Source organism: Coregonus clupeaformis, unplaced genomic scaffold (genome assembly GCF_020615455.1).
Source record: "Coregonus clupeaformis isolate EN_2021a unplaced genomic scaffold, ASM2061545v1 scaf0737, whole genome shotgun sequence".
Taxonomy (NCBI): Eukaryota; Metazoa; Chordata; class Actinopteri; order Salmoniformes; family Salmonidae; genus Coregonus; species Coregonus clupeaformis.
In genome coordinates, this window is record NW_025534192.1 from 87,501 (window position 1) to 112,643 (window position 25,143).

Below are 25,143 nucleotides of genomic sequence, written 5' to 3' on the forward strand. Positions count from 1 at the left end.
TTTCTCTACAACAATATATAGATATAAAAATGTGAAAATAAAGTGGTGATACATTTAAAAAATATAGAACTACAATGTAGTAACGTCAATACCATTCTGGCTCGCCGCACATCTGTTGACACTGGACAGACAGGGGATTGTAAGGGGTGACTTTGACCGAGTGAACCTGGTTCAGACCTCTTCATAATCATGCTACCTACTGTAACTATCTGACATTAGCTTACTCTGAGGTTCTACAGCAGTCCATTCAACCTTGTTTGTTTGTGATTTTAATCATAATACTCCATGGTACTGATGTTACGCACCTTTAATTTACATATAAAGCTCAGTTTTTGGGGATGAGTTATTTTTTCTTCATCTCAGTAAAGTGTCCATTCATAAGAAAACAAAACATTTTCTATACTTTTTTAAACATAAAAAAAAATCAACGTGAATACAGGTTCCTTGAATGGGCGGAGTTGGGTTGTGTTTGACTACCTCCGTAACCAGTCAGCATGCTGGGAGAGTACTGTACTTTCAGAAACAGCGTTTTGATTGGATAAGGGGGAGCCGCCATTGAAGATCCACAGAGGAGGGTGTACAGAGAGAAGGGAGACAAGAAAACAACAAGAAATCTCCATTATTCATCTTTGTTTCAAAATCATCTCACGTATGAAGATGAGCACTCACGTGGTCACGTTATGCCCCCAACAACAGGGGTAGAGGAGGTAGAAGTTATCCACAACCACTGATGCAGGGTCAGTTTTGTCTACCTCCAAATGGTTAAGACAATGGGTGTCAGGTAATCTGATCCCAGATCAGAGGTGGATGGAGGCAACTTCTACCTCAAGCACTAGGGACTGTTGTAAAGTTAGGACTGGGATGGTAATGCTAGAAAGGACAAAGGTAGGGTAATGGTCAAGGTTTAGGTCTCAGATTTGTGGTCAGAAAGCACTGTATTTACATCCTTTCTAGCATGTCCAGAGTCAGAGAGGTGACAACCGACGGAGTCAGTTGTTAGGGGAAGAAAGTGAGCTTTCCCATTCAAGAGATAGTACACATACTTTAGGTTAGTTGAATAAAAAAAATACAGTGGGGAAAAAAGTATTTAGTCAGCCACCAATTGTGCAAGTTCTCCCACTTAAAAAGATGAGAGAGGCCTGTAATTTTCATCATAGGTACACGTCAACTATGACAGACAAAATGAGAAAAAAATATCCAGGAAATCACATTGTAGGATTGTTAATGAATTTATTTGCAAATTATGGTGGAAAATAAGTATTTGGTCAATAACAAAAGTTTCTCAATACTTTGTTATATACCCTTTGTTGGCAATGACACAGGTCAAACGTTTTCTGTAAGTCTTCACAAGGTTTTCACACACTGTTGCTGGTATTTTGGCCCATTCCTCCATGCAGATCTCCTCTAGAGCAGTGATGTTTTGGGGCTGTCGCTGGGCAACACGGACTTTCAACTCCCTCCAAAGATTTTCTATGGGGTTGAGATCTGGAGACTGGCTAGGCCACTCCAGGACCTTGAAATGCTTCTTACGAAGCCACTCCTTCGTTGCCCGGGCGGTGTGTTTGGGATCATTGTCATGCTGAAAGACCGAGCCACGTTTCATCTTCAATGCCCTTGCTGATGGAAGGAGGTTTTCACTCAAAATCTCACGATACATGGCCCCATTCATTCTTTCCTTTACACGGATCAGTCGTCCTGGTCCCTTTGCAGAAAAACAGCCCCAAAGCATGATGTTTCCACCCCCATGCTTCACAGTAGGTATGGTGTTCTTTGGATGCAACTCAGCATTCTTTGTCCTCCAAACACGACGAGTTGAGTTTTTACCAAAAAGTTATATTTTGGTTTCATCTGACCATATGACATTCTCCCAATCCTCTTCTGGATCATCCAAATGCACTCTAGCAAACTTCAGACGGGCCTGGACATGTACTGGCTTAAGCAGGGGGACACGTCTGGCACTGCAGGATTTGAGTCCCTGGCGGCGTAGTATGTTACTGATGGTAGGCATTGTTATTTTGGTTCCAGCTCTCTGCAGGTCATTCACTAGGTCCCCCGTGTGGTTCTGGGATTTTTGCTCACCGTTCTTGTGATCATTTTGACCCCACGGGGTGAGATCTTGCGTGGAGCCCCAGATCGAGGGAGATTATCAGTGGTTTTGTATGTCTTCCATTTCCTAATAATTGCTCCCACAGCTGCTTACCTATTGCAGATTCAGTCTTCCCAGCCTGGTGCAGGTCTACAATTTTGTTTCTGGTGTCCTTTGACAGCTCTTTGGTCTTGGCCATAGTGGAGTTTGGAGTGTGACTGTTTGAGGTTGTGGACAGGTGTCTTTTATACTGATAAGTTCAAACAGGTGCCATTAATACAGGTAACGAGTGGAGGACAGAGGAGCCTCTTAAAGAAGAAGTTACAGGTCTGTGAGAGCCAGAAATCTTGCTTGTTTGTAGGTGACCAAATACTTATTTTCCACCATAATTTGCAAATAAATTCATTAAAAATCCTACAATGTGATTTTCTGGAGAAAAAAAATCTCAATTTGTCTGTCATAGTTGACGTGTACCTATGATGAAAATTACAGGCCTCTCTCATCTTTTTAAGTGGGAGAACTTGCACAATTGGTGGCTGACTAAATACTTTTTCCCCCACTGTAGAATGCCAGCCTACAGCAGGTGCGTAGACAGAATTTAGTTGGTAGGTGGGCCTGCAGAAATGTGGATGGGCCTACGCCACCCAGGCCCACCCATGCCTACACTCCTGGTCTACAGGGTCCTGTGAGGTTGGAGCCACACCACCACCATCACCACCGCTACCATCACAACCACCACCACCGCTACCACCACCCCCACCCCGACCATCACTACCACCACCACCACCAGTTAGTTAGATCCAGAATTTTATTATCGACTAACGACAAACGTACAGGCAAATAACACCTCGAGGGACGGTTTACACGCATAGTGATGACAAATGCCACAGATTAGGATGTCACAAATACAAAGGAACTCACAGAGGGGGGTGGGGACTGCCTGTCAGTCAGGGGTAGGCTCTCATAGCCAGGGTTGCCATTGGAGGAAACGTTTGGAGTCCTGTATAGAGACAGAAAGAGAGAGGAAACGAAAGGAAAAGGAGGAGGAGGCAGAAGAGGAGGAAGGGGAGCAGGAGTGGATAATGAGTGAGAGAGAGAGAGAGAGGAAAAGGGATGAGAGACATTGAGAAAGACGAAAAGAGGTAGGTGGGCCAAAGGAGGGAACCGAGGTGGGGTAAGAAGAGAACGGGAGGAAGAGCGATTAGCGAAATGGTGATGTAGAAGCGGACCTCCTTATAACTGGTGGCATTAGTGTTATTAGGGCACTATGTCTACGTAGGCAGCGGGATAGCTGGTGGTTTCAGCATGGGGGAGAAGGATATTATAGACACAGTCCACTCCTGATAAGTGCACTTTGGGAAATGCAAACTCATGTACAATGATGAAGTGCACATTTGTGTGCAACATGTAAGTGCATTGCAACTTAAAACTTGAGACTTCACCAGTCCCAATCAAAATACATTCATTTTTAATTGCTCTGGATATCCACATGCTCCACTTTAGTGCATGCTTTCCAGACAGCCCCAAACCAGAGCATTTATCAGGAGTCCACTGCATTCTTATTGTTTATTTGGGGCCTGGAATCTGAGTTACTTTACTCTGGGCAGTTTGGTCATGATACTGTTACTATTAGATCTAGGCTAGGGACACTGATGATCACAGTGTTTACAGCGCCTGTATACACCAACTGGACTTGGCATTTAGTTATGTTGTACATGCTAAGGCATAAGGTAGGAAAGTACACTTCTTAGGGCATTAACTGGACTTGCAAAGTATAGAAAGAGTGAAAGAGAGAGGAAGACAGTGAGAGAGAGCGAGAGAGAGGGAGTGATAAAGAAATAATAAAAGACAGAGACAGAAAGAGAGAGAGAGGTGAGAGTAAATTGAGAGACTTGATCACATGAGACTTGGACACCACAGTGTGGATGGTGGGTGGGAGTGATGGGTTTTTTACCTAGGTCAACCTGAGCCTCATATCGCCGCAGTATTAAGGGCTGTGTCTCAAATGACCCTATTCCCCTTATAGTGCACTACTTTCGGATACTTGGCCCAAAGTAGTGCACTATATGGGGAATAGGGTGTCATTTGAAACACACCCAAGATCTGTGAGTGATCGATCGGACCGGTCTACGTCTGTCTTGGAAGGCTCGACAGACCGATAGACAGACACACAGAAAGACAGACTTCTGGAGTTGTGTCTGTTTCTCTGCCTACCCTGCAGTCCACAGTAGACCTGTCTGTGTGTCTGTTTCTCTGCCTACCCTGCAGTCCACAGTAGACCTGTCTGTGTGTCTGTTTCTCTGCCTACCCTGCAGTCCACAGTAGACCTGTCTGTGTGTCTGTTTCTCTGCCTACCCTGCAGTCCACAGTAGACCTGTCTGTGTGTCTGTTTCTCTGCCTACCCTGCAGTCCACAGTAGACCTGTCTGTGTGTCTGTTTCTCTGCCTACCCTGCAGTCCACAGTAGACCTGTCTGTGTGTCTGTTTCTCTGCCTACCCTGCAGTCCACAGTAGACCTGTCTGTGTGTCTGTTTCTCTGCCTACCCTGCACTCCACAGTAGACCTGTCTGTGTGTCTGTCTGCGTTGCGTGTGTTTCCTTCCCCTGACGAAGCTATCCTTATGTGTCTATATGGAGGCAGAGTGATTCTAACGACTCCATCACTGTACATGTATGGGTGGGTGTGAGGTAGAACTATATCCAATGTATTCCCTATGTCAAACGGTTTCCATGTGTGTTCATGTACGCTAACATTACAGGGTGTGGTGAAGTAAATATGTGTGTGTCTCTGTTTTGTGCCTATCTATTACTTATGCTCGTTAACAGAGCAGACTTAGTCAGTAGGTCTGTCTGTGTGTTCATGCATGCTCCACTACTCTATACTAGGTCTATATGAGTGTCATGATCTTGTTGGCTTCGGTTGGGAGCTTCGAGTTGAAGTTGCACCAAGGCACAGATCTAGGATCAGCTTACCCTCCCCAAGTCTTCATCCTCAACCACTACTGTAAAAAAACTGACCTTAGATCAGTGACTAGGGGCAACTTCATCTTACTCCCGGGGGATCTCTCTGAGGCAACTCTGTCTGTCTGTCTGTGTGTCTTTGTGTCTGTGTTACTCACGGGAGGGGCGGCGCGCTAGAAAAGGGGGGAGTCCACCCGGCCCCCTGGTAATTATAGAAGGGGGGCAAGGCCCCTCGCTGAGACCCCGCGGCCGGCTGTCTACGTGCCTGATGGGAAGTGAAGGGGTCCTCGCTCTCGCTGTCCGAATCTTCATACTCCTCGGAATCACTGTCGCCCGTCGGAGAGAGGGGAGAGGAGAACAAGAATTGTGTGTTTTGGTAACACTTTCTATGAACCTGTGACATCCTATGCAACTGATATGGAACACACTGTACATGTGTGGAAGACAGCCAAAACATCTGTGCACTTTTACACTACAGTACAAGAAAACAAAACATTTTTTTGGTAAAATAGTAATATGTTAAATGAATTGGTTTGTGATGGTGCATTCAGCAATGTCCTTTGGAATACATACCTCCTGTTAATTTTACATCAATATTCACAAATAGAAAAAATGTATACCCCTTGTTGATCCCTTAATCTTTTTTTCCCTTCATGTTTCTGGCTGTGACACAGCTGGAAGCTGTTTACTACAGACAGACAGAAGCTCTGACAGACCTGGAGGTACAGTAGTGAACTACACATTCATCCAGTACGTCAAACCACACCTATAGATGCACCTCAATATAGTACAATCATACCTTACTGCTGAGCATGTTCCGAGAAAATGTTAAACTACGATGTAGAAAACGTCAGCAACATCAACAACAACGTTATGACATCAATAACATATCTCGTTCTCTATCTCTCTCACACACAGACACACACACCTGGGGAAGCTTCTCCAGGCGCCGGGCAGGGAACAGAGGATGGCAGTGAAGGCCAGAGCCGAAAGGAAAGAGTAGAGGGAGAGGTAGAGCAATCCCTCCATCCCGTCATAGCACAGGCCTTTCAAAGAGTCAATATAATCCTAACAAACAGAGACAGAAAGAGCAAAAATATTTGAGAAAACAGCAAGAACACACCAGAGATCATTACACCCCATGTTAAACACTAGGCCTACCTTGTTGAGACCTCGACAGTTGAGTAGCGCCACTAGCTGGTGAAAGTTGCCCTCTGTGGCATTGAGAATCTGCTGAACCTCCCTGAGTGACTTCTACAACGACAATAGGTAAGGATAATATCACACTCAGTTTCATAAACATATCACTGTGCTTTGATATATTTGGCAGCCACTTTGTGTCATGGGTTGCACCCTGGTCCAGTGTGACGTACCTCTGCCTTGGGGACCTGTGGGAGAGCGTTCCGGTCCAGGCTGGAGAGGTGTGTGTGGATGCTGGAAAGGGCCCTCTGTGACTGGGTCAGCAGCTGCATACAACAGGTCATTGAAAATATTGCTTAGCATCATCATGCTAACACTGTATATTCTGTAAACATTCTGATTAGTACCTATCAGATAATACAAGTTTACTTACTGTCCTATATCAGTGCCACCAGGGTTGGAATTATAGAGTTGCCCAGAAATAATACTAACCCCCATATATTTACATTGGTCCAGCCCACTCAGAAGAGTCCATTTGTTATTGGAACCCTGATCCCCCTACCACCACTACATGAGACACAGCATCTACAGAGAACAGTTACTACCTGCTGGAATGGGCTGTTCATACGTCTGCTGCAGGTCAGGTAATAATCCAACACGTCTGGATAGGACAGAGGACAGCAGCACACCATCAATCAGCAATGAATACAGTGTGTCAGGGCATTTCAGCATCAAAATGAAAGGCTATAAGAATGAAATGAGCCGAGACTCTTTGTTAGTGTGGTGAGATGCACTACTGCACCTGAGCTGGTCCCAGAGTTGAAGTGGGTGGAGTTGAGCACAAACGTGTTGGGATCTGTACAGAAGTCACTGACAGCCTGGAGATGCAGAGAGAGAGAGAGAGAGAGAGGTAGAGGGGGAAGAGAGAGAGAGGGGGATATAGAAAGAAAGAGATAGAAAGAGAGAGAGCGGTAGAGAGGGGAAGGGGGAGAGAAAGGGAGTGAGAGATCACAGGGGAAAAGTTATCAGAGACACACTGACCTCCTTAGATATCTGACTGCAGCACTCGGCCCACTGCCTGCTCCATTGATTTACTGAGTGAAACACATGCTGTATAGACCGACTGTCTCTCTCCACGCTGTATAGAGCTACTGTCTCTCTCCACGCTGTATAGACCTACTGTCCCTCTCCCTGCTGTATAGACCTACTGTCCCTCTCCATACTGTGTAGACCTACTGTCCCTCTCCACAATGTATAGACCTACTGTCCCTCTCCACGCTGTATAGACCTACTGTCCCTCTCCACACTTTATAGACCTACTGTGCCTCTCCACGCTGTATAGACCTACTGTCTCTCTCCACGATGTATAGACCTACTGTCCCTCTCCATACTGTATAGACCTACTTTCCCTCTCCATGCTGTGTAGACCTACTGTCCCTCTCCACGCTGTATAGACCTATTGTCCCTCTCCATGCTGTATAGACCTACTGTCCCTCTCCCTGCTGTATAGACCTACTGTCCCTCTCCCTGCTGTATAGACCTACTGTCCCTCTCCATACTGTGTAGACCTACTGTCCCTCTCCACAATGTATAGACCTACTGTCCCTCTCCACGCTGTATAGACCTACTGTCCCTCTCCATACTGTGTAGACCTACTGTCCCTCTCCACGCTGTATAGACCTATTGTCCCTCTCCATGCTGTATAGACCTACTGTCCCTCTCCCTGCTGTATAGACCTACTGTCCCTCTCCCTGCTGTATAGACCTACTGTCCCTCTCCATACTGTGTAGACCTACTGTCCCTCTCCACAATGTATAGACCTACTGTCCCTCTCCACGCTGTATAGACCTACTGTCCCTCTCCATACTGTGTAGACCTACTGTCCCTCTCCACAATGTATAGACCTACTGTCCCTATCCACGCTGTATAGACCTACTGTCCCTCTCCACACTGTATAGACCTACTGTGCCTCTCCACGCTGTATAGACCTACTGTCCCTCTCCACGCTGTATAGACCTACTGTCCCTCTCCATGCTGTATAGACCTACTGTCCCTCTCCACGCTGTATAGACCTACTGTCCCTCTCCACGCTGTATAGACCTACTGTCCCTCTCCAAACTGTACAGACCTACTGTCCCTCTCCACACTGTATAGACCTACTGTCCATCTCTACGCTGTATAGACCTACTGTCCCTCTCCATGCTGTATAGACCTACTGTCCCTCTCCATACTGTATATACCTACTGTCCCTCTCCATGCTATATAGACCTACTTTCCCTCTCCACGCTGTATAGACCTACTGTCCCTCTCCACGCTGTATAGACCTACTGTCCCTCTCCAAACTGTATAGACATACTGTCCCTCTCCACACTGTATAGACCTACTGTCCCTCTCCACGCTGTATAGACCTACTGTCCCTCTCCACGCTGTATAGACCTACTGTCCCTCTCCACACTGTATAGACCTACTGTCCCTCTCCATACTGTATAGACCTACTGTCCCTCTCCACACTGTATAGACCTACTGTCCCTCTCCATACTGTGTAGACCTGTCTCTCTCCATACTGTGTAGACCTACTGTCTCTCTCCATGATGTGTAGATATACTGTCCCTCTCCACGCTGTATAGACCTACTGTCCCTCTCCATACTGTATAGACCTACTGTCCCTCTGCATGCTGTATAGACCTACTGTCCCTCTCCACGCTGTATAGACCTACTGACCCTCTCGACGCTGTATAGACCTACTGTCCCTCTCCACACTGTATAGACCTACTGTGCCTCTCCACACTGTATAGACCTACTGTGCCTCTCTACGCTGTATAGACCTACTGTCCATCTCTACGCTGTATAGACCTACTGTCCCCCTCCATGCTGTATAGACCTACTGTCCCTCTCCATACTTTATAGACCTACTGTCCCTCTCCATGCTGTATAGACCTACTTTCCCTCTCCATGCTGTATAGACCTACTTTCCCTCTCCACGCTGTATAGACCTACTGTCCCTCTCCACACTGTATAGACCTACTGTCCCTCTCCGCACTGTATAGACCTACTGTCCCTCTCCACGCTGTATAGACCTACTGTCCCTCTCCACACTGTATATACCTACTGTCCCTCTCAATCAATCAATCAATTTTATTTTATATAGCCCTTCTTACATCAGCTAATATCTCGAAGTGCTGTACAGAAACCCAGCCTAAAACCCCAAACAGCTAGTAATGCAGGTGTAGAAGCACGGTGGCTAGGAAAAACTCCCTAGAAAGGCGAAAACCTAGGAAGAAACCTAGAGAGGAACCAGGCTATGAGGGGTGGCCAGTCCTCTTCTGGCTGTGCCGGGTGAAGATTATAACAGAACCATGCCAAGATGTTCAAAAATGTTCATAAGTGACAAGCATGGTCAAATAATAATCAGGAATAAATCTCAGTTGGCTTTTCATAGCCGATCATTAAGAGTTGAAAACAGCAGGTCTGGGACAGGTAGGGGTTCCATAACCGCAGGCAGAACAGTTGAAACTGGAATAGCAGCAAGGCCAGGCGGACTGGGGACAGCAAGGAGTCACCACGGCCGGTAGTCCCGGACGTATGGTCCTAGGTGCTCAGGTCTCTCAGTTGGCTTTTCATAGCCGATCATTAAGAGTTGAAAACAGCAGGTCTGGGACAGGTAGGGGTTTCGTAACCGCAGGCAGAACAGTTGAAACTGGAATAGCAGCAAGGCCAGGCGGACTGGGGACAGCAAGGTGTCATCATGCCCGGTAGTCCTGACGTATGGTCCTAGGGCTCAGGTTCTCAGAGAGAAAGAGAGAACGAGAGAATTAGAGAGAGCATACTTAAATTCACACAGGACACTGGATAAGACAGGAGAAGTACTCCAGGTATAACCAACTAACCCCAGCCCCCGACACATAAACTACTGCAGCATAAATACTGGAGGCTGAGACAGGAGCGGTCCGGAGACACTGTGGCCCCATCCGAAGAAACCCCGGACAGGGCCAAACAGGAAGGATATAACCCCACCCACTCTGCCAAAGCACAGCCCCGCACCACTAGAGGGATATCCTCAACCACCAACTTACAATCCTGAGACAAGGCCGAGTATAGCCCACAGAGGTCTCCACCACAGCACAAACCAAGGGGGGGCGCCAACCCAGACAGGAAGATCACGTCAGTAACTCAACCCACTCAAGTGACGCACCCCTCCCAGGGACGGCATGAAAGAGCACCAGCAAGCCAGTGACTCAGCCCCTGCAACAGGGTTAGAGGCAGAGAACCCCAGTGGAGAGGGGAACCGGCCCGGCAGAGACAGCAAGGGCTGTTCGTTGCTCCAGAGCCTTTCCGTTCACCTTCACACTCCTGGGCCAGACTACACTCAATCATATGACCTACTGAAGAGATAAGTCTTCAGTAAAGACTTAAAGGTTGAGACCGAGTCTGCGTCTCTCACATGGGTAGGCAGACTGTTCCATAAAAATGGAGATCTATAGGAGAAAGCCCTGCCTCCCGCTGTATGCTTAGAAATTATAGGGACAATTAGGAGGCCTGCGTCTTGTGACCGTAGCGTACGTATTGGTATGTACGGCAGGACCAACTCGGAAAGATAGGTAGGAGCAAGCCCATGTAACGCTTTATAGGTTAACAGTAAAACCTTGAAATCAGCCCTTGCCTTAACAGGAAGCCAGTGTAGGGAAGCTAGCACTGGAGTAATATGATCAAATTTCTTGGTTCTAGTCAGGATTCTAGCAGCCGTATTTAGCACTAACTGAAGTTTATTTAGTGCTTTATCCGGGTAGCCGGAAAATAGAGCATTGCAGTAGTCTAACCTAGAAGTAACAAATGCATGGATTAATTTTTCTGCATCATTTTTGGACAGAAAATTTCTGATTTTTGCAATGTTACGTAGATGGAAAAAAGCTGTCCTTGAAACAGTCTTGATATGTTCGTCAAAAGAGAGATCAGGGTCAAGAGTAACGCCGAGGTCCTTCACAGTTTTATTTGAGACGACTTTACAACCATCAAGATGAATTGTCAGATTTAACAGAAGATCTCTTTGTTTCTTGGGACCTAGAACAAGCATCTCTGTTTTGTCCGAGTTTAAAAGTAAAACGTTTTCAGCCATCCACTTCCTTATGTCTGAAACACAGGCTTCTAGCGAGGGCAATTTTGGGGCTTCACCATGTTTCATTGAAATGTACAGCTGTGTGTCATCCGCATAGCAGTGAAAGTTAACATTATGTTTTCGAATAACATCCCCAAGAGGTAAAATATATAGTGAAAACAATAGTGGTCCTAAAACGGAACCTCTCCACACTGTATAGACCTACTGTCCCTCTCCACGCTGTATAGACCTACTGTCTCTCTCCATGCTGTATTGACCTACTGTCCCTCTCCACGCTGTATAGACCTACTGTCCCTCTCCATGCTGTATAGACCTACTGTGCCTCTCCATACTGTATAGACCTACTGTCCCTCTCCATACTGTATAGACCCACTGTCCCTCTCCACGCTGTATAGACCTACTGTCCCTCTCCACGCTGTATAGACCTACTGTCCCTCTCCACGCTGTATAGACCTACTGTCCCTCTCCACGCTGTATAGACCTACTGTCCCTCTCCATGCTGTGTAGATATACTGTCCCTCTCCACGCTGTGTAGACCTACTGTCCCTCTCCATACTGTATAGACCTACTGTCCCTCTCCATACTGTGTAGACCTGTCCCTCTCCATACTGTGTAGACCTACTGTCTCTCTCCATGCTGTGTAGATATACTGTCCCTCTCCACGCTGTATAGACCTACTGTCTCTCTCCATACTGTGTAGACCTACTGTCTCTCTCCATACTGTGTAGACCTACTGTCCCTCTCCATACTGTGTAGACCTGTCCCTCTCCATACTGTGTAGACCTACTGTCTCTCTCTATACTGTGTAGACCTGTCCCTCTCCATACTGTATAGACCTACTGTCCCTCTCCATACTGTATAGACCTACTGTCCCTCTCCATACTGTGTAGACCTACTGTCCTTCTCCATACTGTATAGACCTACTGTCTCTCTCCATGCTGTGTAGACATACTGTCCCTCTCCACGCTGTATAGACCTACTGTCCCTCTCCATACTGTATAGACCTACTGTCCCTCTCCATACTGTATAGACCTACTGTCCCTCTCCATACTGTGTAGACCTGTCCCTCTCCATACTGTGTAGACCTACTGTCTCTCTCCATGCTGTGTAGATATACTGTCCCTCTCCACGCTGTATAGACCTACTGTCCCTCTCCATACTGTATAGACCTACTGTCCCTCTCCACGCTGTATAGACCTACTGTCCCTCTCCACGCTGTATAGACCTACTGTCCCTCTCCATGCTGTGTAGATATACTGTCCCTCTCCACGCTGTGTAGACCTACTGTCCCTCTCCATACTGTATAGACCTACTGTCCCTCTCCATACTGTGTAGACCTGTCCCTCTCCATACTGTGTAGACCTACTGTCTCTCTCCATGCTGTGTAGATATACTGTCCCTCTCCACGCTGTATAGACCTACTGTCCCTCTCCATACTGTATAGACCTACTGTCCCTCTTCATGCTGTGTAGATATACTGTCCCTCTCCACGCTGTATAGACCTACTGTCCCTCTCCATACTGTATAGATCTACTGTCCCTCTCCATACTGTATAGACCTACTGTCCCTCTCCACACTGTATAGACCTACTGTCCCTCTCCATACTGTGTAGACCTGTCCCTCTCCATACTGTGTAGACCTACTGTCTCTCTCCATGCTGTGTAGATATACTGTCCCTCTCCACGCTGTATAGACCTACTGTCCCTCTCCATACTGTATAGACCTACTGTCCCTCTCCATGCTGTATAGACCTACTGTCACTCTCCACGCTGTATAGACCTACTGACCCTCTCCACGCTGTATAGACCTACTGTCCCTCTCCACACTGTATAGACCTACTGTGCCTCTCCACACTGTATAGACCTACTGTGCCTCTCTACGCTGTATAGACCTACTGTCCATCTCTACGCTGTATAGACTTACTGTCCCTCTCCATGCTGTATATACCTACTGTCCCTCTCCACACCGTATAGACCTACTGTCCCTCTCCACGCTGTATAGACCTACTGTCTCTCTCCATGCTGTATAGACCTACTGTCCCTCTCCACGCTGTATAGACCTATTGTCCCTCTCCATACTGTATAGTCCTACTGTCCCTCTCCATACTGTGTAGACCTACTGTCCTTCTCCACGCTGTATAGACCTACTGTCCCTCTCCATACTGTGTAGATCACTGTCCCTCTCCATACTGTATAGACCTACTGTCACTCTCCACACTGTATAGACCTACTGTCCCTCTCCATACTGTGTAGACCTGTCCCTCTCCATACTGTGTAGACCTACTGTCTCTCTCCATGCTGTGTAGATATACTGTCCCTCTCCACGCTGTATAGACCTACTGTCCCTCTCCATACTGTATAGACCTACTGTCCCTCTCCATGCTGTGTAGATATACTGTCCCTCTCATACTGTGTAGACCTACTGTCTCTCTCCATACTGTATAGACCTACTGTCCCTCTCCATACTGTATAGACCTACTGTCCCTCTCCATACTGTATAGACCTACTGTCCCTCTCCATACTGTGTAGACCTACTGTCCTTCTCCATACTGTATAGACCTACTGTCTCTCTCCATGCTGTGTAGATATACTGTCCCTCTCCACGCTGTATAGACCTACTGTCCCTCTCCATGCTCTGTAGATATACTGTCCCTCTCCACGCTTTGTAGACCTACTGTCCCTCTCCATACTGTATAGACCTACTGTCCCTCTCCACACTGTATAGACCTACTGTCCCTCTCCATACTGTATAAACCTACTGTCCCTCTCCATACTGTGTAGACCTGTCCCTCTCCATACTGTGTAGACCTGTCCCTCTCCATACTGTGTAGACCTGTCCCTCTCCATACTGTGTAGACCTACTGTCTCTCTCCATACTGTATAGACCTACTGTCCCTCTCCATACTGTATAGACCTACTGTCCCTCTCCATACTGTATAGACCTACTGTCCCTCTCCATACTCTGTAGACTTACTGTCCTTCTCCATACTGTATAGACCTACTGTCTCTCTCCATGCTGTGTAGATATACTGTCCCTCTCCACGCTGTATAGACCTACTGTCCCTCTCCATACTGTATAGATCTACTGTCCCTCTCCATACTGTATAGACCTACTGTCCCTCTCCACACTGTATAGACCTACTGTCCCTCTCCATACTGTGTAGACCTGTCCCTCTCCATACTGTATAGACCTACTGTCCCTCTCCATACTGTATAGACCTACTGTCCCTCTCCATACTGTGTAGACCTGTCCATCTCCATACTGTTTAGACCTACTGTCTCTCTCCATGCTGTGTAGATATACTGTCCCTCTCCACGCCGTATAGACCTACTGTCCCTCTCCATACTGTATAGACCTACTGTCCCTCTCCATACTGTATAGACCCACTGTCCCTCTCCACGCTGTATAGACCTACTGTCCCTCTCCACGCTGTATAGACCTACTGTCCCTCTCCACGCTGTATAGACCTACTGTCCCTCTCCATACTGTATAGACCTACTGTCCCTCTCCATACTGTATAGTCCTACTGTCCCTCTCCATACTGTGTAGACCTGTCCCTCTCCATACTGTGTAGACCTGTCCCTCTCCATACTGTGTAGACCTACTGTCTCTCTCCATACTGTGTAGACCTACTGTCCCTCTCCATACTGTGTAGACTTACTGTCCTTCTCCATACTGTATAGACCTACTGTCTCTCTCCATGCTGTGTAGATATACTGTCCCTCTCCACGCTGTATAGACCTACTGTCCCTCTCCATACTGTATAGATCTACTGTCCCTCTCCATACTGTATAGACCTACTGTCCCTCTCCACACTGTATAGACCTACTGTCCCTCTCCATACTGTGTAGACCTGTCCCTCTCCATACTGTGTAGACCTACTGTCTCTCTCCATGCTGTGTAGATATACTGTCCCTCTCCACGCTGTATAGACCTACTGTCCCTCTCCATACTGCATAGACCTACTGTCCCTCTCCATGCTGTGTAGATATACTGTCCCTCTCCACGCTGAATAGACCTACTGTCCCTCTCCATACTGTATAGATCTACTGTCCCTCTCCATACTGTATAGACCTACTGTCCCTCTCCACACTGTATAGACCTACTGTCCCTCTCCACACTGTATAGACCTACTGTCCCTCTCCATACTGTGTAGACCTGTCCCTCTCCATACTGTGTAGACCTACTGTCTCTCTCCATGCTGTGTAGATATACTGTCCCTCTCCACGCTGTATAGACCTACTGTCCCTCTCCATACTGTATAGACCTACTGTCCCTCTCCATGCTGTATAGACCTACTGTCCCTCTCCACGCTGTATAGACCTACTGTCCCTCTCCACGCTGTATAGACCTACTGTCCTTCTCCACACTGTATAGACCTACTGTGCCTCTCCACACTGTATAGACCTACTGTGCCTCTCTACGCTGTATAGACCTACTGTCCATCTCTACGCTGTATAGACCTACTGTCCCTCTCCATGCTGTGTAGATATACTGTCCCACTCCACGCTGTATAGACCTACTGTCCCTCTCCATACTGTATAGACCTACTGTCCCTCTCCATGCTGTGTAGATATACTGTCCCTCTCCACGCTGTATAGACCTACTGTCCCTCTCCATACTGTATAGATCTACTGTCCCTCTCCATACTGTATAGACCTACTGTCCCTCTCCACACTGTATAGACCTACTGTCCCTCTCCATACTGTGTAGACCTGTCCCTCTCCATACTGTGTAGACCTACTGTCCCTCTCCATGCTGTGTAGATATACTGTCCCTCTCCACGCTGTATAGACCTACTGTCCCTCTCCATACTGTATAGATCTACTGTCCCTCTCCATACTGTATAGACCTACTATCCCTCTCCATACTGTATAGACCTACTGTCCCTCTCCATACTGTGTAGACCTGTCCCTCTCCATACTGTGTAGACCTAATGTCTCTCTCCATGCTGTGTAGATATACTGTCCCTCTCCATGCTGTATAGACCTACTGTCTCTCTCCATACTGTGTAGACCTACTGTCTCTCTCCATACTGTGTAGACCTACTGTTTCTCTCCATACTGTGTAGACCTACTGTCCCTCTCCATACTGTGTAGACCTGTCCCTCTCCATACTGTGTAGACCTACTGTCTCTCTCCATACTGTGTAGACCTGTCCCTCTCCATACTGTATAGACATACTGTCCCTCTCCATACTGTGTAGACTTACTGTCCTTCTCCATACTGTATAGACCTACTGTCTCTCTCCATGCTGTGTAGATATACTGTCCCTCTCCATGCTGTATAGACCTACTGTCCCTCTCCATACTGTATAGACCTACTGTCCCTCTCCATACTGTATAGACCTACTGTCCCTCTCCATACTGTGTAGACCTGTCCCTCTCCATACTGTGTAGACCTACTGTCTCTCTCCATGCTGTGTAGATATACTGTCCCTCTCCACGCTGTATAGACCTACTGTCCCTCTCCATACTGTATAGACCTACTGTCCCTCTCCACACTGTGTAGACCTACTGTCCCTCTCCATACTGTATAGACCTACTGTCCCTCTCCATACTGTATAGACCTACTGTCCCTCTCCACACTGTATAGACCTACTGTCCCTCTCCATACTGTGTAGACCTGTCCCTCTCCATACTGTGTAGACCTACTGTCTCTCTCCATGCTGTGTAGATATACTGTCCCTCTCCACGCTGTATAGACCTACTGTCCCTCTCCATACTGTATAGACCTACTGTCCCTCTCCACGCTGTATAGACCTACTGTCCTTCTCCACACTGTATAGACCTACTGTGCCTCTCCACACTGTATAGACCTACTGTGCCTCTCTACGCTGTATAGACCTACTGTCCATCTCTACGCTGTATAGACCTACTGTCCCTCTCCATGCTGTGTAGATATACTGTCCCACTCCACGCTGTATAGACCTACTGTCCCTCTCCATACTGTATAGACCTACTGTCCCTCTCCATGCTGTGTAGATATACTGTCCCTCTCCACGCTGTATAGACCTACTGTCCCTCTCCATACTGTATAGATCTACTGTCCCTCTCCATACTGTATAGACCTACTGTCCCTCTCCACACTGTATAGACCTACTGTCCCTCTCCATACTGTGTAGACCTGTCCCTCTCCATACTGTGTAGACCTACTGTCCCTCTCCATGCTGTGTAGATATACTGTCCCTCTCCACGCTGTATAGACCTACTGTCCCTCTCCATACTGTATAGATCTACTGTCCCTCTCCATACTGTATAGACCTACTATCCCTCTCCATACTGTATAGACCTACTGTCCCTCTCCATACTGTGTAGACCTGTCCCTCTCCATACTGTGTAGACCTAATGTCTCTCTCCATGCTGTGTAGATATACTGTCCCTCTCCATGCTGTATAGACCTACTGTCTCTCTCCATACTGTGTAGACCTACTGTCTCTCTCCATACTGTGTAGACCTACTGTTTCTCTCCATACTGTGTAGACCTACTGTCCCTCTCCATACTGTGTAGACCTGTCCCTCTCCATACTGTGTAGACCTACTGTCTCTCTCCATACTGTGTAGACCTGTCCCTCTCCATACTGTATAGACATACTGTCCCTCTCCATACTGTGTAGACTTACTGTCCTTCTCCATACTGTATAGACCTACTGTCTCTCTCCATGCTGTGTAGATATACTGTCCCTCTCCATGCTGTATAGACCTACTGTCCCTCTCCATACTGTATAGACCTACTGTCCCTCTCCATACTGTATAGACCTACTGTCCCTCTCCATACTGTGTAGACCTGTCCCTCTCCATACTGTGTAGACCTACTGTCTCTCTCCATGCTGTGTAGATATACTGTCCCTCTCACGCTGTATAGACCTACTGTCCCTCTCCATACTGTATAGACCTACTGTCCCTCTCCACACTGTGTAGACCTACTGTCCCTCTCCATACTGTATAGACCTACTGTCCCTCTCCATACTGTATAGACCTACTGTCCCTCTCCACACTGTATAGACCTACTGTCCCTCTCCATACTGTGTAGACCTGTCCCTCTCCATACTGTGTAGACCTACTGTCTCTCTCCATGCTGTGTAGATATACTGTCCCTCTCCACGCTGTATAGACCTACTGTCCCTCTCCATACTGTATAGACCTACTGTCCCTCTCCATGCTGTATAGACCTACTGTCCCTCTCCACGCTGTATAGACCTACTGACCCTCTCCACGCTGTATAGACCTACTGTCCCTCTCCACACTGTATAGACCTACTGTGCCTCTCCACACTGTATAGACCTACTGTGCCTCTCTACGCTGTATAGACCTACTGTCCATCTCTACGCTGTATAGACCTACTGTCCCTCTCCATACTGTATAGACCTACTGTCCCTCTCCATACTGTGTAGACCTGTCCCTCTCCATACTGTGTAGACCTACTGTCTCTCTCCATGCTGTGTAGATATACTGTCCCTCTCCACGCTGTATAGACCTACTGTCCCTCTCCATACTGTATAGACCTACTGTCCCTCTCCATGCTGTATAGACCTACTGTCCCTCTCCACGCTGTATAGACCTACTGACCCTCTCCACGCTGTATAGACCTACTGTCCCTCTCCACACTGTATAGACCTACTGTGCCTCTCCACACTGTATAGACCTACTGTGCCTCTCTACGCTGTATAGACCTACTGTCCATCTCTACGCTGTATAGACCTACTGTCCCTCTCCATGCTGTATAGACCTACTGTCCCTCTCCATACTTTATAGACCTACTGTCCCTCTCCATGCTGTATAGACCTACTTTTCCTCTCCATGCTGTATAGACCTACTTTCCCTCTCCACGCTGTATAGACCTACTGTCCCTCTCCACGCTGTATAGACCTACTGTCCCTCTCCACACCATATAGACCTACTGTCCCTCTCCATGCTGTATAGACCTACTGTCTCTCTCCATGCTGTATAGACCTACTGTCCCTCTCCACGCTGTATAGACCTATTGTCCCTCTCCATACTGTATAGTCCTACTGTCCCTCTCCATACTGTGTAGACCTACTGTCCTTCTCCACGCTGTATAGACCTACTGTCCCTCTCCATACTGTATAGATCTACTGTCCCTCTCCATACTGTATAGACCTACTGTCACTCTCCACACTGTATAGACCTACTGTCCCTCTCCATACTGTGTAGACCTGTCCCTCTCCATACTGTGTAGACCTACTGTCTCTCTCCATGCTGTGTAGATATACTGTCCCTCTCCACGCTGTATAGACCTACTGTCCCTCTCCATACTGTATAGACCTACTGCCCCTCTCCATGCTGTGTAGATATACTGTCCCTCTCATACTGTGTAGACCTACTGTCTCTCTCCATACTGTATAGACCTACTGTCCCTCTCCATACTGTATAGACCTACTGTCCCTCTCCATACTGTATAGACCTACTGTCCCTCTCCATACTGTGTAGACCTACTGTCCTTCTCCATACTGTATAGACCTACTGTCTCTCTCCATGCTGTGTAGATATACTGTCCCTCTCCACGCTGTATAGACCTACTGTCCCTCTCCATGCTGTGTAGATATACTGTCCCTCTCCACGCTTTGTAGACCTACTGTCCCTCTCCATACCGTATAGACCTACTGTCCCTCTCCACACTGTATAGACCTACTGTCCCTCTCCATACTGTATAGACCTACTGTCCCTCTCCATACTGTGTAGACCTGTCCCTCTCCATACTGTGTAGACCTGTCCCTCTCCATACTGTGTAGACCTGTCCCTCTCCATACTGTGTAGACCTACTGTCCCTCTCCATACTGTATAGACCTACTGTCCCTCTCCATACTGTATAGACCTACTGTCCCTCTCCATACTGTATAGACCTACTGTCCCTCTCCATACTCTGTAGACTTACTGTCCTTCTCCATACTGTATAGACCTACTGTCTCTCTCCATGCTGTGTAGATATACTGTCCCTCTCCACGCTGTATAGACCTACTGTCCCTCTCCATACTGTATAGATCTACTGTCCCTCTCCATACTGTATAGACCTACTGTCCCTCTCCACACTGTATAGACCTACTGTCCCTCTCCATACTGTGTAGACCTGTCCCTCTCCATACTGTATAGACCTACTGTCCCTCTCCATACTGTATAGACCTACTGTCCCTCTCCATACTGTGTAGACCTGTCCCTCTCCATACTGTGTAGACCTACTGTCTCTCTCCATGCTGTGTAGATATACTGTCCCTCTCCACGCTGTATAGACCTACTGTCCCTCTCCATACTGTATAGACCTACTGTCCCTCTCCATGCTGTGTAGATATACTGTCCCTCTCCACGCTGAATAGACCTACTGTCCCTCTCCATACTGTATAGATCTACTGTCCCTCTCCATACTGTATAGACCTACTGTCCCTCTCCACACTGTATAGACCTACTGTCCCTCTCCACACTGTATAGACCTACTGTCCCTCTCCATACTGTGTAGACCTGTCCCTCTCCATACTGTGTAGACCTACTGTCTCTCTCCATGCTGTGTAGATATACTGTCCCTCTCCACGCTGTATAGACCTACTGTCCCTCTCCATACTGTATAGACCTACTGTCCCTCTCCATGCTGTATAGACCTACTGTCCCTCTCCACGCTGTATAGACCTACTGTCCATCTCCACGCTGTATAGACCTACTGTCCTTCTCCACGCTGTATAGACCTACTGTGCCTCTCCACACTGTATAGACCTACTGTGCCTCTCTACGCTGTATAGACCTACTGTCCATCTCTACGCTGTATAGACCTACTGTCCCTCTCCATGCTGTGTAGATATACTGTCCCACTCCACGCTGTATAGACCTACTGTCCCTCTCCATACTGTATAGACCTACTGTCCCTCTCCATGCTGTGTAGATATACTGTCCCTCTCCACGCTGTATAGACCTACTGTCCCTCTCCATACTGTATAGATCTACTGTCCCTCTCCATACTGTATAGACCTACTGTCCCTCTCCACACTGTATAGACCTACTGTCCCTCTCCATACTGTGTAGACCTGTCCCTCTCCATACTGTGTAGACCTACTGTCCCTCTCCATGCTGTGTAGATATACTGTCCCTCTCCACGCTGTATAGACCTACTGTCCCTCTCCATACTGTATAGATCTACTGTCCCTCTCCATACTGTATAGACCTACTATCCCTCTCCATACTGTATAGACCTACTGTCCCTCTCCATACTGTGTAGACCTGTCCCTCTCCATACTGTGTAGACCTAATGTCTCTCTCCATGCTGTGTAGATATACTGTCCCTCTCCATGCTGTATAGACCTACTGTCTCTCTCCATACTGTGTAGACCTACTGTCTCTCTCCATACTGTGTAGACCTACTGTTTCTCTCCATACTGTGTAGACCTACTGTCCCTCTCCATACTGTGTAGACCTGTCCCTCTCCATACTGTGTAGACCTACTGTCTCTCTCCATACTGTGTAGACCTGTCCCTCTCCATACTGTATAGACATACTGTCCCTCTCCATACTGTGTAGACTTACTGTCCTTCTCCATACTGTATAGACCTACTGTCTCTCTCCATGCTGTGTAGATATACTGTCCCTCTCCATGCTGTATAGACCTACTGTCCCTCTCCATACTGTATAGACCTACTGTCCCTCTCCATACTGTATAGACCTACTGTCCCTCTCCATACTGTGTAGACCTGTCCCTCTCCATACTGTGTAGACCTACTGTCTCTCTCCATGCTGTGTAGATATACTGTCCCTCTCCACGCTGTATAGACCTACTGTCCCTCTCCATACTGTATAGACCTACTGTCCCTCTCCACACTGTGTAGACCTACTGTCCCTCTCCATACTGTATAGACCTACTGTCCCTCTCCATACTGTATAGACCTACTGTCCCTCTCCACACTGTATAGACCTACTGTCCCTCTCCATACTGTGTAGACCTGTCCCTCTCCATACTGTGTAGACCTACTGTCTCTCTCCATGCTGTGTAGATATACTGTCCCTCTCCACGCTGTATAGACCTACTGTCCCTCTCCATACTGTATAGACCTACTGTCCCTCTCCATGCTGTATAGACCTACTGTCCCTCTCCACGCTGTATAGACCTACTGACCCTCTCCACGCTGTATAGACCTACTGTCCCTCTCCACACTGTATAGACCTACTGTGCCTCTCCACACTGTATAGACCTACTGTGCCTCTCTACGCTGTATAGACCTACTGTCCATCTCTACGCTGTATAGACCTACTGTCCCTCTCCATGCTGTATAGACCTACTGTCCCTCTCCATACTTTATAGACCTACTGTCCCTCTCCATGCTGTATAGACCTACTTTTCCTCTCCATGCTGTATAGACCTACTTTCCCTCTCCACGCTGTATAGACCTACTGTCCCTCTCCACGCTGTATAGACCTACTGTCCCTCTCCACACCGTATAGACCTACTGTCCCTCTCCACGCTGTATAGACCTACTGTCTCTCTCCATGCTGTATAGACCTACTGTCCCTCTCCACGCTGTATAGACCTATTGTCCCTCTCCATACTGTATAGTCCTACTGTCCCTCTCCATACTGTGTAGACCTACTGTCCTTCTCCACGCTGTATAGACCTACTGTCCCTCTCCATACTGTATAGATCTACTGTCCCTCTCCATACTGTATAGACCTACTGTCACTCTCCACACTGTATAGACCTACTGTCCCTCTCCATACTGTGTAGACCTGTCCCTCTCCATACTGTGTAGACCTACTGTCTCTCTCCATGCTGTGTAGATATACTGTCCCTCTCCACGCTGTATAGACCTACTGTCCCTCTCCATACTGTATAGACCTACTGCCCCTCTCCATGCTGTGTAGATATACTGTCCCTCTCATACTGTGTAGACCTACTGTCTCTCTCCATACTGTATAGACCTACTGTCCCTCTCCATACTGTATAGACCTACTGTCCCTCTCCATACTGTATAGACCTACTGTCCCTCTCCATACTGTGTAGACCTACTGTCCTTCTCCATACTGTATAGACCTACTGTCTCTCTCCATGCTGTGTAGATATACTGTCCCTCTCCACGCTGTATAGACCTACTGTCCCTCTCCATGCTGTGTAGATATACTGTCCCTCTCCACGCTTTGTAGACCTACTGTCCCTCTCCATACCGTATAGACCTACTGTCCCTCTCCACACTGTATAGACCTACTGTCCCTCTCCATACTGTATAGACCTACTGTCCCTCTCCATACTGTGTAGACCTGTCCCTCTCCATACTGTGTAGACCTGTCCCTCTCCATACTGTGTAGACCTGTCCCTCTCCATACTGTGTAGACCTACTGTCCCTCTCCATACTGTATAGACCTACTGTCCCTCTCCATACTGTATAGACCTACTGTCCCTCTCCATACTGTATAGACCTACTGTCCCTCTCCATACTCTGTAGACTTACTGTCCTTCTCCATACTGTATAGACCTACTGTCTCTCTCCATGCTGTGTAGATATACTGTCCCTCTCCACGCTGTATAGACCTACTGTCCCTCTCCATACTGTATAGATCTACTGTCCCTCTCCATACTGTATAGACCTACTGTCCCTCTCCACACTGTATAGACCTACTGTCCCTCTCCATACTGTGTAGACCTGTCCCTCTCCATACTGTATAGACCTACTGTCCCTCTCCATACTGTATAGACCTACTGTCCCTCTCCATACTGTGTAGACCTGTCCATCTCCATACTGTTTAGACCTACTGTCTCTCTCCATGCTGTGTAGATATACTGTCCCTCTCCACGCCGTATAGACCTACTGTCCCTCTCCATACTGTATAGACCTACTGTCCCTCTCCATACTGTATAGACCCACTGTCCCTCTCCACGCTGTATAGACCTACTGTCCCTCTCCACGCTGTATAGACCTACTGTCCCTCTCCACGCTGTATAGACCTACTGTCCCTCTCCACGCTGTATAGACCTACTGTCCCTCTCCATGCTGTGTAGATATACTGTCCCTCTCCACGCTGTGTACACCTACTGTCCCTCTCCATACTGTATAGACCTACTGTCCCTCTCCACACTGTATAGACCTACTGTCCCTCTCCATACTGTATAGACCTACTGTCCCTCTCCATACTGTGTAGACCTGTCCCTCTCCATACTGTGTAGACCTGTCCCTCTCCATACTGTGTAGACCTACTGTCTCTCTCCATACTGTATAGACCTACTGTCCCTCTCCATACTGTATAGACCTACTGTCCCTCTCCATACTGTGTAGACTTACTGTCCTTCTCCATACTGTATAGACCTACTGTCTCTCTCCATGCTGTGTAGATATACTGTCCCTCTCCACGCTGTATAGACCTACTGTCCCTCTCCATACTGTATAGATCTACTGTCCCTCTCCATACTGTATAGACCTACTGTCCCTCTCCACACTGTATAGACCTACTGTCCCTCTCCATACTGTGTAGACCTGTCCCTCTCCATACTGTGTAGACCTACTGTCTCTCTCCATGCTGTGTAGATATACTGTCCCTCTCCACGCTGTATAGACCTACTGTCCCTCTCCATACTGTATAGACCTACTGTCCCTCTCCATGCTGTGTAGATATACTGTCCCTCTCCACGCTGAATAGACCTACTGTCCCTCTCCATACTGTATAGATCTACTGTCCCTCTCCATACTGTATAGACCTACTGTCCCTCTCCACACTGTATAGACCTACTGTCCCTCTCCACACTGTATAGACCTACTGTCCATCTCCATACTGTGTAGACCTGTCCCTCTCCATACTGTGTAGACCTACTGTCTCTCTCCATGCTGTGTAGATATACTGTCCCTCTCCACGCTGTATAGACC

The 25,143-nt window shown here is 47.5% G+C and overlaps 1 protein-coding gene across 8 annotated transcripts in view; it reads right to left on the reverse strand.

The window, feature by feature from the left end:
* LOC121542915 (protein tweety homolog 1) overlaps positions 1 to 25,143 on the reverse strand; it is a 49,659-nt gene that overhangs the window by 743 nt on the left and 23,773 nt on the right. Inside the window, exons 8-15 of one of the 8 annotated variants that reach the window (XM_045216545.1) lie at positions 6,988 to 7,063; positions 6,791 to 6,846; positions 6,419 to 6,511; positions 6,207 to 6,299; positions 5,974 to 6,113; positions 5,204 to 5,371; positions 3,008 to 3,086; positions 1 to 508 (exon numbers count right to left, since the gene is read on the reverse strand). The exon at positions 1 to 508 is cut by the window's left edge and continues 743 nt beyond it. In XM_045216545.1, coding sequence (XP_045072480.1) covers positions 425 to 508; positions 3,008 to 3,086; positions 5,204 to 5,371; positions 5,974 to 6,113; positions 6,207 to 6,299; positions 6,419 to 6,511; positions 6,791 to 6,846; positions 6,988 to 7,063 — 789 coding nt within the window. In that variant the 3' untranslated portion in view covers positions 1 to 424. Of the gene's footprint in view, positions 514 to 3,007; positions 3,087 to 3,828; positions 3,846 to 5,203; positions 5,372 to 5,973; positions 6,114 to 6,206; positions 6,300 to 6,418; positions 6,512 to 6,790; positions 6,847 to 6,987; positions 7,064 to 25,143 lie in introns of those variants that run through there. The other 7 variants (XM_045216546.1, XM_045216550.1, XM_045216551.1 and 4 more) reach the window with 7 other exon arrangements.